An 18,388-nucleotide genomic window follows, 5' to 3' on the forward strand; every position below is an offset into this window, starting at 1 on the left:
ATGGAATTTGAAAAAAACTAGTTTCACAATTCAAATCAATATTTTGTCATTAATTTCTGGTTTTAATCAATAATGTATGTGTTCCTCGCTCTTTGGAGGAGCAAATGCAATGCAATGCAATAATATACATTACCAAAAGATCCATGTTATTCGTATATATCCCGATCGCATGTGTGAACATGCTATAGTTCTGCTGGAGGACTGCAGATGTGGCCAGAGCAAGAAACTGCAATGAAATGTAAGACACTTAAGAGAGTGCTACTTGGAGACTGGAAATACAGCTAATAGTCACTGCAGTGGCACACCACAAGTGTCCGGATGTACTCCCAGATGTGTCTCTCTCAAGTGAGATCTTGGTGGAAAAGTGGAGTAACATCTCACATCCAGACCTGGTGAATATGACTCAGTCCAGGAGGATGAGATGCACTGCAGTCCTTGAAGAAGCAGCTGCTGGAAACACACTGCAACTACTATTACAATTAGGTCTTTAGCAAGCATTTAGCCTAACTTTACATGAACCTTGGTACAGTATCTAAAAGTCCAATGCCCATAAATATACAAAATTATCAGTAATGGTTTATAGAAATTTATAAATGATGAATAGTTTCAACTTTAGATTGGCTGCTGCAAAAACCGAAAACAGTCAAAGAGGAACTCGACAGATTTAATGCACTTTCTAGCTCGTTACGCTTTGCCACGAGCCAAATATTCAGCAAACAGGTGCAGCGTGAGGTCACATGACTCATGACGTCACCACACAAGCACGTGCCCAATAGCAGGCTTCCGACCACTGTCTCGCCAAGATCAAATAACATTTACATTTATTAATTTGGCAGATGACTTTATGCAAAACAACTTACAAGGAACAACACATCACAAGCATTTACTCATTCAAATAAAGTGTGTTCATCTTCTCTTGTCCCAAACCGAGACCATTAACCGGATGTTCACGTTATTCACTTTATTATTCAAAAGCACAGGACACACATTTGAAATCTCAAAGGTAAGGCAATTCAATCATTAAGCTCTTTATTATTGATGAGTAATTCTCAATGTGTAATACTGCCCCCTGTGGCTTTAAATATGAACTAAACCATGTAAAACACCAGAAGTACACACAAAACCCTCTCACAAAACACATATGTGGTCACATTGGACTTTCTCATGGCACTTTGTGATCACTATGAAAAATATAAAGCGTACAGATGAGACAAATCGAAATATTGTACGATACCACTCAGATTCACATTTCACATCGATCTCTAAGTCATACAGTGAGTGTATGAGTGTGACATGCTTGTACGCCGAGCAAAAAGAAACCGATTTTATGTCATAATCAGGCCTGACTCGGTCAAGCTGTGCTATGATTGATTTTAAGTCATCACTATAAACTGATTGTAAACATAAGCTGATCTTCTGACTCTGCAAGACACTCAAATATACAAGAATCTTATATATGTAAAAAAAAAACACGACACAGTTTGTGCACATTTGCGTGGCATTAAATGTAATACAACACTAATATATTTTCTGCTGTGTGTAGATAGAAGCTATAACCATCAGAGAAGAAACCCGGGAACCATGTTACACAAACAACGTACCTGTAATAATCAGACACACCTGGATACTGTACACACCTGGATTAATACAGTTTATAACCTATTACTCTGATGCATCTCAGCAGTATTTGGCTGTATATTCCTGACTATAAAGCGAACAGGGGTCTCGGGATCAGACACATCAAAACAAAGCACGTCTCCTCCTCACACGTCTTGGTGCATGAATATCCGTCGTCTGGAGCTGGTCACATGACGCTGCCACAGCAGCTGGACTTCTGCTTCTGGGACTCGATGTAATCGTGGATCTTGAACTTGGGCTCGTGGGGCTGCTGGATGTTTCTGTGCTTCAGTTCTCTGAATGAGACAACATATTAATCAATGTAATAACTAAAAATGAAAAGAGTTCAAGGAAACATTTGAATGCCGGTTCGACAAAGGCTTGAAAAACCTTGAAGCGCTTACATTTGAATAAACCTGTGAGTGTGATTAATTGTACTGGATGTGCACTTGTAGTGTACTTGTGATGTTAAAACTAACCGCGGACAAAATAATTAATTAAATGAAAGGGCACTTTTTATTTAAAGTGAGACACTTTACACTTTACACACTTTATTACAAAGTGCAGTTTTTAAAAGTGTCCTTATGTCAAATAAAAAGTTTTACTTTAAAAATATATATATTTTTAATAGTCTTTCGTCATGCTTTAAAGAAGTCCAGATACTTTAATGCAATGTATAGCGAGTTATTCAAAATTACATTTAAAGTTAATACATTTTAAATGTAACTAAAGTGCAACTAAACAACATTACAAACATATTTCAATAGATGACATTCAGGCTTAAATAGAAATTGCATTAAATTATATCGGAGTTTACCATAAATGCTTTTCAGTACATTTGGCAATGCACTTTAACCATAGTTTACAGGCAATACAAGTATTTTTTATACTTTATATACTTTTTAGCGATGTAATTATGTCCTACATAAGTGGGTCAAAACACTAACTATAACAACCATTTAATTTGTATTATATTAATATCAATGTTGCTTACTAATCAGATTGTCTCTGCATACAAGCAATAGTAATAGTGACAACTGTGTAAAATTCACTTAATGCTTATGTTATATACACAGAAAGTCTCAAACCTTGCTATGGCTTGGAAAGCGAGCTCCACATTGACGCCGGTCTTGGCACTTGTCTCCATGAAAGGGACTCCATATTCCTTCAAAGAAGAAAGCAGAGGATTGCAATTAAATAAACTGCTATGTTTACTGATTATTTGTAATAGCGGTTATATGGATGTGTTACATTGATGTACGCTCGTACCTTAGCCAGCTTCTCCCCTTCTTCATGTGTGATCACCCTCTCAGCAGCCATATCTGACTGTACAAACACAATTACACTGTAATATTACAGAGCAATGCATTTGTGTTTTTGAAAGACATTTTCTTAATAAAGTGAAACTACCCTCAAATACATGACATGTTCTTGTTGTCCTTACAGAATCAAATCAAAATAGTTTTAATCAGCTGTTAGGATTTAATTAAACGTCGTGGGTTAACCCTGTGAAGCCAAAGTTTGCATCATGTTTTATGGCTCCTGTAATATGATACAGGAGAATACGGAGCTCAAACAGAACATTTCTAATTTCATTCAGAGGCCCAAATTGAGGAAAAGAATGCAATTTGCTGCACAGAGAAAAAGAAATCCTGACAGCTTGTAGTGTAAATCAATAAGAACTTGTCTAACTTAGCCTAGTTTAGTTTGCCTGTAAATGCATTACTGTAAACACTCAGGGAAGAGCTGAAATGTTTCTCTCTGGTCACTGCAGAAGGACACAGAATCCTAATAAAGCCTACTGCATCATATTTGATTTGCAGGTAAATGATATACAGATGCTGTGAAACCTTTACGGACTGATCTTTACTGACATAAGCATAGATGTTAGAACAGCTTAATATTTCAAGATAAACACTTACTGGACTGGAGCTAGTTAGAGCATCAGTTCACCCATAAATGACTCACCCTGAAGTCATCCTAGGTGTATATGACTTTCTTCTTTCAGACGAACTCGGTTGGAGTTACAGTACATAAAAAAAATCGTCTTTGATCTTTCAAGCTGTTTGATAAACAAAGCTGACCTCAACATCATTTTGAATATAGATATTTTCTTAAAGCACATCGATTCGCTACAGGAGGTCTTTGTTCACCCCTCGGAGTCATCTAAAACACTTTATTTTAAAAGGATGCACTTTTTATTAAAGGTCCCCTTCTTCGTGATTCCATGTTTTAAACTTTAGTTAGTGTGTAATGTTGTTGTTAGAGTATAAATAATATCTGAAAAATTCTAAAGCTCAAAGTTCAATGCCAAGCGAGATATTAGATTTTAACAGAATTCGCCTACAAAAAACGACCCGTTTGGACTACAGCCCTCTAGTTCCTGCAGTAATGACATCACTAGATCCGTTTTTTGACTAACCACCGCCCACATGAATTCACAAACAGGGGGCGTGGCCTTGTTGCGCTCCGACGGAGAAGAAGGAAGAGCTGTTTGTTTTTGTCGCCATGTCGTTGAAAAGCTGTTATTTTCATCTCTGAGTCCAATCATCTTTGTTTGGGCTTCCCAGGAACGCTGTCCTTTGAGATTAATGGTTACAACTTATGTTTAACTCGGTTCCTGAAATTTATAATCCACATGTAAAACTATGTGCAGCTCATTTTGCTGAGGACAACTTTCTCAATCTCAATCAGTTTAATGCCGGATTCACACAAAGATTATTCTTGAAAGATGGAGCAGTTCCCTCTTTGTCTGGAGAAGGCGTTGTTTATGGAACAAAACTGGTAAGTGTATTTTATTATTTAAGTTGGTGCGTTTAACAGTTTCTGTAACTTACTACACAAAGGGCAACGCTGTTTAGCTTTGTTAACTAGATGTTAGGGCTGTGCAAAAAAACGAATGCGGTTTTCCAGGAGGGCAGCCTGCTCTCAGCTGCTGTCGAATCACAGCACAGGAACCGCTGGCCCAATCAGAACTCGTTACGTGTTTCTGAAGGAGAGGCTTCATAGAACAAGGAAGTCATCAGCCTGTTTTTGTGACAGTGAAAACAGCAGTATACAGATAGGTGAATTGTGTGAAAAATACTGTGTTTTTTACACGCGAAACATGAACGTTATATTGCACACTGTAAACACAATCAAAGCTTCAAAAAAGCGCGTAAAACGGGACCATTAAACTTCCCACGGACCGATGCAGTGCAACACCCGCTGAGTGGCATCAAACAGCTTGAAAGATCAAAGAAACATTTTTAATATAACTAACTTTAATATAAATATCACGCTCCATTCATCATTTTTATACAAATCAAATATGATCCACCAGACTTTTGAACATTTATTTGTTCATGTCTCTGTCATCATTGTATTGCAGTGCATTATATGCTTTGCCCACCACCATTAAATATCTTTTTTAAGACGAATCTATTGTTAGATATAGAATGATGGCATATTCACATGTAACTTTGGTAAGTAGTCTGTCGTTATAAAGATCTTTTATCTAATCTGTTCCTTTATATATATATATATATATATATATATATATATATATATATATATATATATATATATATATATATATGTATATATAAAATTTCCAGCATATCTTTCATATGCCAGGCTTTAGAGGTTTAAGCATTCAGTCACACATTCCCTTCCTCTTAGTCATTTTCCATCCTTCTGTCTCAATACTAACAGTGTTTTTTGCTTGAGGGACAAGTCAAAATGTTCAGTGTAAACAGCCTGTACTGAACCCAGGAGCTTTCCTTTCATATCAGACATTAGGGGGCACTATTTAATCCACTGCAAAACCAGTTAGAGCAGTTAAACCAGAACACACCCTAACCACACACCACAAGGTAAATGCCAACCAAAGGTGGCAAAAATGCTCGTCTAAAATGAATTAATGCCTAAAATGACACACTGACTCATAAAAGGCAGAAAAACATAAATGAGATTAAAAAAGAAAAGAAAAAATTGATCTGTAGCCCTCTCTCTCTTGCTCTCTCTCTCGCTCTCTCTCTGTGTGTGTGTGCATTAAACATTATATGCACATTTAAAGAGGGACTGCTTATTTCTGATCACTCCGTTCAGGAAGTCCCACTTACCTTGTTGCCAAGCAACATGATGACCACATCCTTCTGTGCATACTCATAGATTTCAGTCAGCCAGGCCTGCGTGGCGATAAGACATGCAAAAAAAAAAAAACACTTTGAAGGACAAGAAACACTTCTGTGGTAGAAATGAATTTCATCTCACAACCCACGCTAACCGCAGCAAGAAAACGAGAACATCAAATAAACAGGCGTCTTAAAACGTCTCAAAATGTTAGTTTGTCTCACTCTGATGTTGTCGAAGGAGGACTTCCTGGTGATGTCATACAGCAGCAGTAGAGCTGGAATGGGAAGCACAGCGAGTTTAAGTCACACCGTACTGTATGACTCAAGCTGAGCTTTATAGTCATTAAACACACACTCAAAAGTCTGCCGTGTTCTTTAGGAGATGTGACTGTACAAATTTCACCGCAGTGTTTAAAGTTCACTGCAGTGATCTATCACAGAGACTGAAACTAAACTAAATCTTCTTTCTACACTACGTTAAACAAAGATGATGTATTTAAATGTGTGTGTGTGTCGCTGTCTGGATTAAGAGAAGTAAATGCGTAAGATTTAATGATTCGATCATTATTGCATTGATTAATGTGTTTCTGGCATGTTGTATGTTTGGCAACATCACTTTTTATTTCACAAACAACCATGCACATACTCCAGGATGATAATTCATCAAGCTCAAACTTGGCCGCCACAGAGTCCTGACCTCAGCCCCACTGAAAGGCTTTGGGACGTGCTACATGACTTACTGTTATGATAAAGATACCGCACCAGTAATGGAGTCTGTTAGATGTGCAAACGTCTCAGTGAAGATGGCGTATTTACCCTGAGCATCTCTGTAGTAAGCGTGAGTAACACTGCGAAACCTCTCCTGACCGGCCGTGTCCCACATCTGCAGAAGAGGAGCGTTAACAGGTCAAGCTTCATTGACGTGTCAAGCAGTGGTGAATTCAGGTAAATTAAAACACCTCATTGGGAAAAAAATAAAAGTCTCATTTATCATGAATTCAGCCCATGCATCAACTGCATCTTTTTTTTACAAACAGGGAAACCTGAAACCATTACGAATAATCTGTTTTATGATTTTTGTCCTGATGCAATAAACTAATTGCCTGCCTTAGTTACTTTTTATGGAAAATAATGCTTTTGCATTACTTTTTGTCACCTGAGCTGGGCTTGCTCGCAAAAACTTAATAACTAAGAAACAAAACTTTATATTTCTGTCAACTGTAAAAGCCCTCTTAAAACAAAAGTGAAATTAATAAGCCTCAGTCTGAAGGACGTTCTTTCAACACAGGGTCAAAATAACGCATTACTTCACTAGTTACTTGAAAATCATGCAACTTGTGTTACTTGTAATATGATCCCTCCTTCACTCTAAAACTATGGTATTTTTGTAATCTGCGTTATCATCCAACAGGTGAAAATCTGATCATAACAGCGACCACCTGCTCAAGTTAAATTATTCATGCCCATATGCCAAACAGTACTGGATTGGAGTGAAATTAATAGTGATACTCGTCTTGTTTTCTTACCTGGAGTTTGACTTTCATGTTATCCACAGTCACCACCTTATTCTTTTTATTATGCAACAGAAAGAAGAAGAAAACCCCATTAAAACACAGCACTCAGAAAACCACAATGCACTGCTTCTTTTCACCAATGTTCTGAAAGGCAACATAATGAGCAGTAAATAGTTTGCTATTCAAGGAAATCATGCATATAACCAAACAGGAAAACAATTTAGCTGCACTACTTAAGTGAGATCTCGAACTGTGCTATTTTGCTTTTGTGTGGCCAGGCTCTCCACATAGACTTAATTATACAGCGTGTAGATGAAATAACAGACCAGCTCCCTGCATAATTTCCTGTTGACGTCAGCCGTTACTTCCTTTGTGAGCGAAATGTTTTAAAATCGCACCTTCTGCGCTGAGAGAACCAGACTTATCAGATGCTTTCGTGCACCAAATGGCAGTGCAATCAGAGACGTCAGTCATACACATGGAAATGAGATTTTCACTGATGAGTAATTATCATTCACATACAGGCCCCCAATCATTCAATCCTGAACATCTACCGTACACAGTGACTATAGTTAATGCTGACAGATCAAAAAAAACGTAGGCGTTTGAAGCTGAAGCATGTCATTTTATTCACTCATTTCTCCTTTCTCAGCTTAATGTGGAGAGAAAACTCAAAGTAGTTTGATTTGTAGCTCTCGCCACTTGCACAGAAACGGCACACTTCATCATTTAAATCAAATCACGTCAAATAATCACTCCATCATCCACGAAATCATTTCAAATCCGTCTTGCCAACTAACTGATGTAAGGATAAGGATACACTAAAGAAAAAAGGCACAGGTTTGGAGCTCCAAGGGAGTAAATGATGACAAAACTGCTTCTGTGGTTGACTATAGAGTAATAGTAATCACAAATGGACGCTTTGGCTGTTTACTCCTTCCAGGAAGTTCTGCATAAAACATGAAATCAGAGCAGAGTACAAAGCAATTCAAGGAGAGCATTAACCGGTTCAATAAGGACACAGGTATTGTTCCTTCCTTCAGCATTGCATATCTGACTCGAATGAAAACACAATTCTTCTTGACAGAAGTGCATTCGACAGAGCTCAGAAGAAGTCTTCTTGTTTCTCCAAGGGCAGGCCAACAAAAGCTGCAGAATAAGATAACATGAAATCCACTGTAGTGATGCTTAGGTTTGGGAATCGATTGAAAACATTGCCTATTTAAGTCGTAAGAGGGGAGTGAAATCAGCTTACAGATTTAAAATTATTACAATATTGCCTAATTGGATTGGATTATAACGTTAATAAAGCTCTCAGCCATTCTTATGAGTTACTGATTTAAGTTTAAAAACTAAATCTCAACCTCATTTCGTTCCAAACCTGTAAGACTCACTTTCTTCCACAAAACACACGGAGAGAAGCGGCAAACCAAACCAAAATCATAATCTACAGTACATTTTGGCCTGTTCTTCGCACTAATCTATCACATGACTGTGTTTACTTGTGCTTCTTTATGGTGGATTCGTGAAGCATGATGGTCAACTTTGGGCTCCACTCACTTCCACTGGATTGGAACGACGTGAAGGTGAGTTGACAATTTTTGGTCGACCCCTTTACATTAGTGTCAGTCGTGAACAAATATTGACGGGCTCTTCCTCGAAAGTACTAAAAGAATCAATAATGGCAAAGTAAAAGGCCAGAATCATTAAATTCCTTACCATTTCCATTCCTACAGTGGCGATGATATATGACTATAGGACATTCATCTAGGAGTTGCTCTACCAATCTATTTGAATCTCAACCTCTTATTTGAGAAATGGAAACCCGACCTTGTGTCAGTTGCAAGGCCCTTTTGACACCGGAAAGGATATTGATTTATTAAAAACATACATACTACTTTCCTCTGCCTATCCAGCATCAATCAAGCACAGCCATCAATTTGTTGTAATGGTTTTCCATTTCTCTGGCATCAGACCCGCTCTGCTCTGGCTCCCACACATCCTCATGCTGAGCAAGTGCTACAAGGAAGAGCCCAAAAATAGACACAGGCTATAGTGCTGCCGCTGTGCCATTCAAAGAAAATACCAGCACAGAAACGCTTCACTGTTTCTCCGAGCTGCAGCAGATAAGATGCTTCATTTCAGACGTTGTTGGCAGGCGATCAAAGAACGAGGGCTTAAAGAGGTTTTCGAACTTCCTAAAGACACCTTCTGTCTCCAAGCATGGCACTTTCTACTCGAAGCTGACGCTGGAAACCGGTCCACATCACACGCCAAGATAACCTTCACGTCCTTGCAAAAACGCATACTGTGAAACCAAATCGACTGTCTTGGCTTGAGGGCAAAAATCTATTCGTGGAGCATGACAAACTTTATTTTCCTCCAATAAAAAACAAGCCCTTAATGTCAATTGACACCAGCCTCTAACATTAGCATAATGGTGCATTAACCATCTTGAGGCCAAAAAACATGACAGTTTGAGAAAATAAACCAAAAATATTGATGGCTCTCATCTTGCATTTAGGAGCATTAGGAGCATCCATTTTTTGTCCAATCAAATGCTCTCTACAGTGACAATGTTGGTAGTGATTGTAATTAGCAAGTGACGGTTCCTGGCTGTGATGGAGACAATGGTTGATGAGCTTTTTGATCTCACTCAAACTTCCTGTTTTAATAGGATACGCACCATTTCATTGGGTCTTTAAGCTCTTGGTGAAACTGAAGTAGCAATAGAGCTTTTCTTCTGTATTGCAACAAAAGGTAACAGATAATTGTAAAAGGAAAATTAATGTTGGACATGGTTTTGTCCATCATTTGTTGACTGGATTTTAAGATGTGGTCGTGCACTAAAAACTGAATGCCAACTTGCACCGAATTGTGGAGGAAAGGGGTTTGAATTACTGGAAGGCCAGCATATGTCAGATTTCAAGGTCAGATTTAAAAAAAAAAAGAATATGCATTGATGAATCATTAACAATAACATTTCATCCCACGGCAAAATTCAAAAGAAACGTTCCAATGATGTTTGCCACACTATCAAATTGAATGATAAAAACATTGCGAGCCACCCGACATAAAAGAGCTTGAGCATTTAAAGCGGCAGGTGACAAAACTTTTAGCTCTGAAACTCACAATACAGGAAATGCTTATTTCAGTTCAGAAAGAAATAGATGTATCATGGTATGACCTCCATCAGTAGATATAAACATGTTGCAAAAAGAGAAGCAGCAAACAGCTTGGTCCCCTGCAGGCTCACCCTAAAGTCTATCCCCACTGTGGCAATGAAGTTGCCTCCCAGAAAGGCACCATCTTTAAAGCGCACCAGGATGCAGGTCTTCCCCACTGCCGAGTCTCCCAGCAACATCACCTAAAGGCATCAGGGTCAGAGACAGCTGTTAGGCCTACAACCACTTTATAACACACATCCTGGCTACGTTTAATGAGCTCTAACTGTTCACCAACTCTGTGTTAAAGTCAACATGGAATGACATTCCCAACACTCCTTACTTCATTAATTTGACCTTTTCGAGTGGAACAAGACAAAACTGTGAAACTAAAAATCAGTTCAATCCGTCGAAAACGTGTGTGAAAAGTAAGAAGAGAGAAAGGGTTGGAAAATAAGAGCGAATTAAATGATTGCGAATAACATACAGCAGTAAAATCGTGCACAATAAACCAGGAACATATATTAGAACGTAAGTTTCGCTTCCATGTTGACTTTAACACCAAGACGCAGTTGTTTTTAACTGAAAAAAAAATGCATTGTAATGGAGAGGAAAGTTACATTGTGAAATGCGTGTTTACACAATTGCATTTAACTGGTATTGCATAATATCATTTGCAGGAACAACTGTTGCGCAATTACCACATTGCACATTGTTTAGCACTTTAAATCTATGCATCTTCCACACTACAAATAAGACGGAGGCAAAAATTGCTCCTTGGATTGGACCAAAAAAAAATTAAAAATCACAATTTCTCAAGGGATCATTCTGGAATCCCAGAGACTTGATGTTTTATCTCAACTGTGATTCTCTTTAGAGTATATAGATAAGTATTTAGATGCATAAATATTTATCCACCATTGAGGAAGTGTCAAACTACTATCACTTTACTTAAATATTAGAGGAAATGCATCAAATAAAATAAAAATATATATGTGTGGTATAATGCAGCCTATAAAGCAGTAGATCTGAACTGGTGGCTTGTGACACAAAACAGCTTGTGGGCGGCAGGGGGGTAAACAATGTTAGATAAGATCCATGCAAAAAATAAAATACAACTGACATACACTGTAGAATAAAGGTTTAACTTGAATATACAAAATACTATGTTATTTTAATAATTTTGCTAAGTTGACTGCAAATTTGATCACCAGTTTTGAAGAACCAATGCTATATTGTACTATTAAGATATTAAATTTGCATGTAAAAGGACATGTTTGCAGCCATGTAAAGTGAATTCTGACATTTGCATGACTGTGAGCATGCATTTGCATTCTTAAAAAGTGATTTCCTAGTAGAAGACGCACTCGCGCGCGCCACAGGTGCCAACTAATACTGAGCAAATGTTTCAGACACAACAACAACAACAATACAAATCATGACACCAGCAATAAACTAAACAGTAAAATGTAACTCACACCTTAAAAGCGATATCAAAATACTCATTGACCGAGGCGCATCGCTCCAGCACATTCCTCGATGTTCCGTTTCTAACCTCATTCTCCGACAATGTGGCTTTTCTCATTGACATCGCGGAAACGAATAACGAGGACCTTGCTTTCCGTGTTCTTCTCGAGACTATATCACAGATGCATCACATAGTGCATCTAAAACGAGCCCAAACTTCATCAGATGCTGGAGGAGGATGAGGACAGACCAGTGGACATGAAGAAACACACACACCCACACAAATGTATCTATCCGAAAAGCGTCCTTTTCATCATCAGTACCGCGCAAAGCCGCGAAACATGATCGTTATCGTGCAGTCGCGCGCATAGTCACACACAGCAAAGAAGCGGATCGCTCCACAACACACATGAGCAACAGGCTCCGGGGGGTGTTTCACACACAGGTGCCAGATCACATCTGATCACACACTGATTGAGAGGAGGAGACCGACCAACGACGCGACGCGCGCGCCCCACACAGAATCAGCGAACTCTCGGTACCGCGAGCGCGCTGCTTCGTTCATTATAATGGGAGTGCTGGGGTTTTGTCGCGTCGCATATGTTGAGCGGCAAATGCTTGCCAACATGTTTTTTTTTATTTATTTTTTTTATGTGACATAAAAAAAAACTGTTCTTTATGCAGGGGCCGCTTAGAAAGCCCATCCTCCGTTCAACCCCATTCAAATCTTAGGATGTTTTTTTCAATTAGAGACATTTGTACACCAGAACGTTAATAGTTCAAATCTATTCTGACACCAAAAAAAAAATAAAAAAAATAAAAATAAAAAAAAACCTCGAGCGCCAGCAATTTCTAAATACATGGACAGAGATGGCATCGCAAACGACTGTGATTGGTCCTTTCTTAACAGCGCGGTGAAAAGTAACACATACCACGTGACACGTGTCTTTTTTTTTTGTGGCGCTTCAGAAGCGGAGATTAAAGTCTGGGCATGACATATTTATGACTAAATAATGAGACCAAGGAACTTTAATAATATCTGTGAATTAAAAATACAAATTCAAGCACTAAAAACATAATAAACATTGTTTATTTATAGCCCCGCCCATTTCGTGTTCTGTTTCAGATTGACAGTCATTCTACCTGCTCGTTCAATTTCTGTGAGAGTTTCGCTCAATGTTGGGGCTTGTCGGGGCGCTTATGGCCAATGCAGATGAGGTTTGACAAAATGCAGCCCTTTGTAATGTCAAATCCGTAAAGATTTAGTAGTTTGAAAAGGGCACTTCATTTTTCATAATTTACCTGAAATATGGAAGTCCTCTTAAACACCTCTTCCTGTGTCATCATTGTTCAATGGATTGTCCTGCATGTGTCCGTATGATAACAGGTCTTTAAATCCATCCATCAAGGAAATATAAAATGTCACAATTCTTATGGTATGCTTTAAAACTTTCATAACTTAGCGTTACAAAAGCGTGTGTTTAGTGCGCCCCCTACTGAGCAATGAGTGGAACACACTGTCATCCATTCAGAGGATGTGCATTACATATAATAACATAACATATGAAAAGAACAGCCTTATAACAAACACTCAACATCTGCCTAAATAATCATTTATATTTAACAGCATCTATATTTTTTCTCGTTATGATCTGCAGGAATATTGTGCCTGTATCTTGCAGGATGGCTGAGTATTTCATGTCTTCTTTAGGCTGGCTCTTGGCATGATCTACCTAAATAGGTATTTATTTGTGCACACACACACACACAAAATTCATAATTCCAGAGTGTACTCTGCACATATTCTGCACACATATTAAACACCCTGTTTCACACACAAAAACACTAATTACAAAATATGAAAGGGGGGAAAAAACACTTGGAAAACAACAAACTGATGATCCAACCGAGTCCAGATAGATCCCTCTGTAATTATAATCAGCGCCTGCAGTGAAATGATCATTATCATATTATTGTAATCAGACGCTCTGTGTTGAGAAAGCCCAGGGAGTTATGACAGAAGACAGAGCTGACCTGGACACTAAGAGGAAGATGAGGGGCTCACAAGTGATGTGTTTAATATGAATATTAACGTATTTAGATATAAGGTTGGCATGTAGAGGATGATAGGGTTTGAAATCATCTGAAATCATCAGATTTATTTATTTATTTATTTTTTTTCAGAAAATGTGATACTTAAAAAAAGAAGCTATGTTTTTAAAATCTAAATATTTTGTAATAACAATATACACTACTGGTCAGTAATTTGGGGTCAGTAATTTTTTTCTTCTTTTTAAATAAAATCAATACTTTTATTCAGCAAGGATGTGTTAAATTGATAAAAAGTGATAGTAAAGAAAATATATTATTAGAATATATATTATTAGAATTTTTTATTTTTAATAAATGCAGTTCTTTTTAACCTTTTATTGATCAAATATATTAGACAGCAGAGCTGTTTCAACACTCATAATAAATCAGAATATTATAATGATTTCTAAATGATCATGTGATCGACTGATGTTACATGTGACACTGAAGGCTGGAGGAATGATGCTGAAAATTCAGCTTTGCATCACAGGAATAAATTATGTTTTTTAAGTATATTCAAATAGAAAACTATTATTTTAAGTTGTAATAATATTTCACATTATTACTGTTTTTTCTGTATTTTTGATGAAATAAATGCAGGCTTGATGAGCAGAAGAAACTTCTTTCAGAAACATTAAAAATAGTAATTTTTCCAAACTTTTGGTCTGTACTGTATATATATATATATATAATTTTTTTTTCACTTTTTAATATTTGATATTATTTTTAATTAAAATAATGATATCTAATATTTGTCTCTGCTTTATGTTCGTATGGTCTAAGTGTATTTAACAGTTCTGTTTACTTAAATCACAGACAAAGAGAAAAATCTAAATGTATTACATAAAATACTTACTTTGACATTTACATGTATTTTTCTTACTCCACTCATTAAACCTAAAAAATATAATTATTATTATTTTGAATTTATAAACATAAATGGTTATTTTTATGTATGTATTTATTTTTTATTAATGTTTTATAATAATAATAATTTTTTATTATTATTATTACTATTTTGCAGTGTATTTGGTCCTGTGCGTTGTATTTTCTCCCCAGAGAAAACGACTGTGTGTCCTGAGAAAGCAGTATCTGTGCAGAGACTCACCGTGAAGCCGATGCCCACAGTAGCAGAGAAGGATCCTGTGATGAATTTCCCCTGGTCGAACTGCACTAGCAGAGATGTCTTCCCCACGCCACTGTCTCCAACCAGTATAGTCTGCAACAGACAGAAGGAGGCTCAATGAAGATAGAGCTACTCTGACAGATCTGTGCTTGTCAGACGTTAGTAGATCACTGTGAGCACACCTGTATGAACCTGAGGAGAACTGACTACATACATCCACCAAAACACCAGCTGATTAAAAGACAATGAGCAAAACTGATGTGAATATATATGGAGATAGTGAAGAGAAAAAAAACATCCAGCAGCATTTGATCAAAGATGCCACTTAGTTTGCTGTTATGTCGAAAACACAATTTTAACATAAGACTGCAATCATTTTTCTTTAAAGCATGTGCATGTGCATAACATGAGCAAATGTTCAGACAAGTGACAAACCCAGGGAATAATTACGTGTCTTAATTTCCCTTCGCTGAATTCTCAAATCTACCCAGTGTGATTTCTGTCGCACAGCTGAACTGTGATGAATAAATGAGCCTGAGCTTTAGTACAGGAGAGATGATCAGAGCTAGAGCTGTAAAGACAGATTAGACACTTTCATGTGGACACCTGCTAATGGCGTCAGCAAGAATCAGTTTGGTGGGGACAGAAAGCAGCTCTGCACACTCATATTGGGGTTTTGACTGGTGCTTGTTGGTGTCACTGATGGTGGGATGATAATAAAATGGGTGAAAAAAGTCCCATAGATTTGTAATTAGGACCCTGTCATATTTACAGACCAGAATTTCATGGAGAGACTTTAGCGTGGGCTTTTTTGACTTGGGACTGTTAGCAATCACCATGCAACAACCCAGAATAACATCTAGAGATGCAATAATCTAGAAACAGTCCCTAGACATTATAGAAACTCTGCAGCAACATCCTGGGTATTCCCAGAAAACAACTGCAACCACTTACAGCAGAGAAACACCCCAAACGTGCTAGAAACAAGACACTGTACATCGCAGCAAGTTCATGAAACAGCCACAAAACTGTCCTTATTGTTTGGATTTCTTACAAAGCAATGCTAAAATTAGAAAGCTGAGACTTTGTTTCATACTGAAAGTAACCTGATGTAGCATCGGTAACTTTTAAGGGGAGTGGGTCTTTGTGAAGGGTTAATTGCACCATTACAATGACTTTAAAACCCCTCTGAACAACCTAGCGACCCCGATGTGAATGGAGGCTTATTCTTCAGAGCTCTCCGTGAAATAATCACATGCAATGAGTCACAGAGCAATGTTTTGCACTGCTAAACAAACAGAGAGAGTTTAGGAGCTGAACACAGAGCACACAGGCAATCAGACTCGATTACTATCATCCAGATCTCATCCATCATTGATATTCCTTCAATCCCTCATCACTTATTCAGCTATGAAATGCTTGATTAAGGGAGAACACAACAGAACGAACCGCACAAGGCATGCGTTTCCGCAGCCAAAGCACTGGATTCAGTAATATACAGAAATAAATAACTATATTTCCCTAAATCTTTGTTTTCGAAAACATTTTTTAAGTATAAAGTACTTATTAACTGTAAATATGCAGCTAAAAGGTTGTTGTTTGCAGTGTGTTTGTGAGAGTTGAACTGATGTTTAAATGAATAAATAAGCAAAAACCTTTTCTAAGCAGAACTGTCACGTTTGAATAGACTGTACCTAATTGGGCTTAAAGAGAAAGTTTTGCCGTGCAGCATTTTTAATAATTGAAAACAACACCAGAGAAGCAGAGAGCGCCTTCACTCAGAGGAACTGATGTGCTTCACATCTCATGTTTCTTTAATTAACTCATTTCCTCTCATCCTTCCTCGCCACATCCACTTAGTTTTTGAAAAACACTTAAAAAATGTACATGACAAAGATTGAAATCAGCTTGATTCTGTGTTTTTGCCTATATTTGTCTTGAGATATGGCTTGGATCCCTCCGGTGGTATTTTGTGTCTGTTTTATCAGATGCCTTTTGAAAAGTATGTCTGTTTGTTTACAAAAGTAATAACACATCTCTCATAAACAGTGTGGGATACTTCTGTGAAGTTAAACTCTTAACTATAAAGTATAGATATAATAATTTATCCTTCTGGATAACTAGTTAAGCTAGTGTTTCTAGCTTCACAGCCAGGTCAGGGTGGTCTACTGGCTCTGTTACAAAGGTTTTTTTTTTTTCTTCTTCAAATAATCTACAAATTGCACAGTTGCAGCAAACACTTAGTGCTTACACTGCACTAAGTTCAGAAACAGTAGCCCAGTGAGAGTACGTTATTTGAAAGAAAGGTTCTTAATTAGATGTTTACAGTTCTGTAAGTACAGTAAAGAATCTTTCCTGTAGGCCTGGTTTGTGATCTCATTGTGTACATATAAACAATCCCCCCATCACAAACAAAACCCACACATATCAAGCATGAGTAAACACAATCTCATCTACCTCTGTGAATGAATACAGCACCTCCACCTCCATGGACCAAAGGTGGGTGTGTAACTGATGCAGCCGTGTACAGCATTGTACTAGTGTGTCTGTATCTGTACAGCTCTCAGGCACTGACTGTGAGACTGATGGGGGTGTGACTTCATCTGCAAGAGCCATCATCACCGCTGATGAGCTTTAAGACAACAGAAGAGACAGACAGAGAGACAAATAGATGGACAGATGGACGGACAGATAGATAGAGAGACAGATAGAAGGATGGACGGAGACAGACAGACAGAGAGACACATAGATGGACAGATGGACGGACAGATAGATAGAGAGACAGATAGAAGGATGGACGGAGACAGACAGACAGATAGAGAGACACATAGATGGACGGATGGATGGACAAATAGATAGAGACAGATAGAATGATGGACAGATGGACAGACAGATAGATGGATAGACATGAGGACAGACAGAAGGATGGACAGACAGATAGATGGATGGACAGATGGACATACAGATAGAAGGATGGACAGACAGATAGATGGATAGACATGAGGACAGACAGACAGAAGGATGGACAGACAGATAGACAGATAGAAGAATGGACAGACGGACAGACAGATAGAAGGATGGACAGACGGACAGACTGATAGAAGGATGGACAGACGGACAGACAGATAGAAGGATGGACAGACAGACATAGAGATAGAAGGATGGACAGATGGACAGACAGATAGAAGGATGGACAGACAGATAGATGGATAGACATGAGGACAGATAGATAGAAGGATGGACAGACGGACAGACAGATAGAAGGATGGACAGATGGACAGATAGATAGAAGGA

At 37.9% G+C, this 18,388-nt stretch overlaps 1 protein-coding gene across 1 annotated transcript; it reads right to left on the reverse strand.

Annotated features, from left to right (window-relative positions):
* Window positions 1-804: 804 nt before the first annotated feature.
* Window positions 805-12,375, reverse strand: LOC113052716 (ras-related protein Rab-37-like). The gene is made up of 9 exons (XM_026217133.1): window positions 11,891-12,375; window positions 10,503-10,613; window positions 7,259-7,300; window positions 6,549-6,615; window positions 5,955-6,007; window positions 5,721-5,786; window positions 2,887-2,943; window positions 2,706-2,782; window positions 805-1,913 (listed from the first exon to the last, which is right to left on the reverse strand). The coding sequence occupies exons 1-9, from the start codon at window positions 11,999-12,001 to the stop codon at window positions 1,805-1,807; spliced, it is 693 nt and encodes a 230-aa protein (XP_026072918.1). The 5' UTR covers window positions 12,002-12,375; the 3' UTR covers window positions 805-1,804.
* Window positions 12,376-18,388: the final 6,013 nt, after the last annotated feature.

Source organism: Carassius auratus, chromosome 3 (genome assembly GCF_003368295.1).
Source record: "Carassius auratus strain Wakin chromosome 3, ASM336829v1, whole genome shotgun sequence".
Taxonomy (NCBI): domain Eukaryota; kingdom Metazoa; phylum Chordata; class Actinopteri; order Cypriniformes; family Cyprinidae; genus Carassius; species Carassius auratus.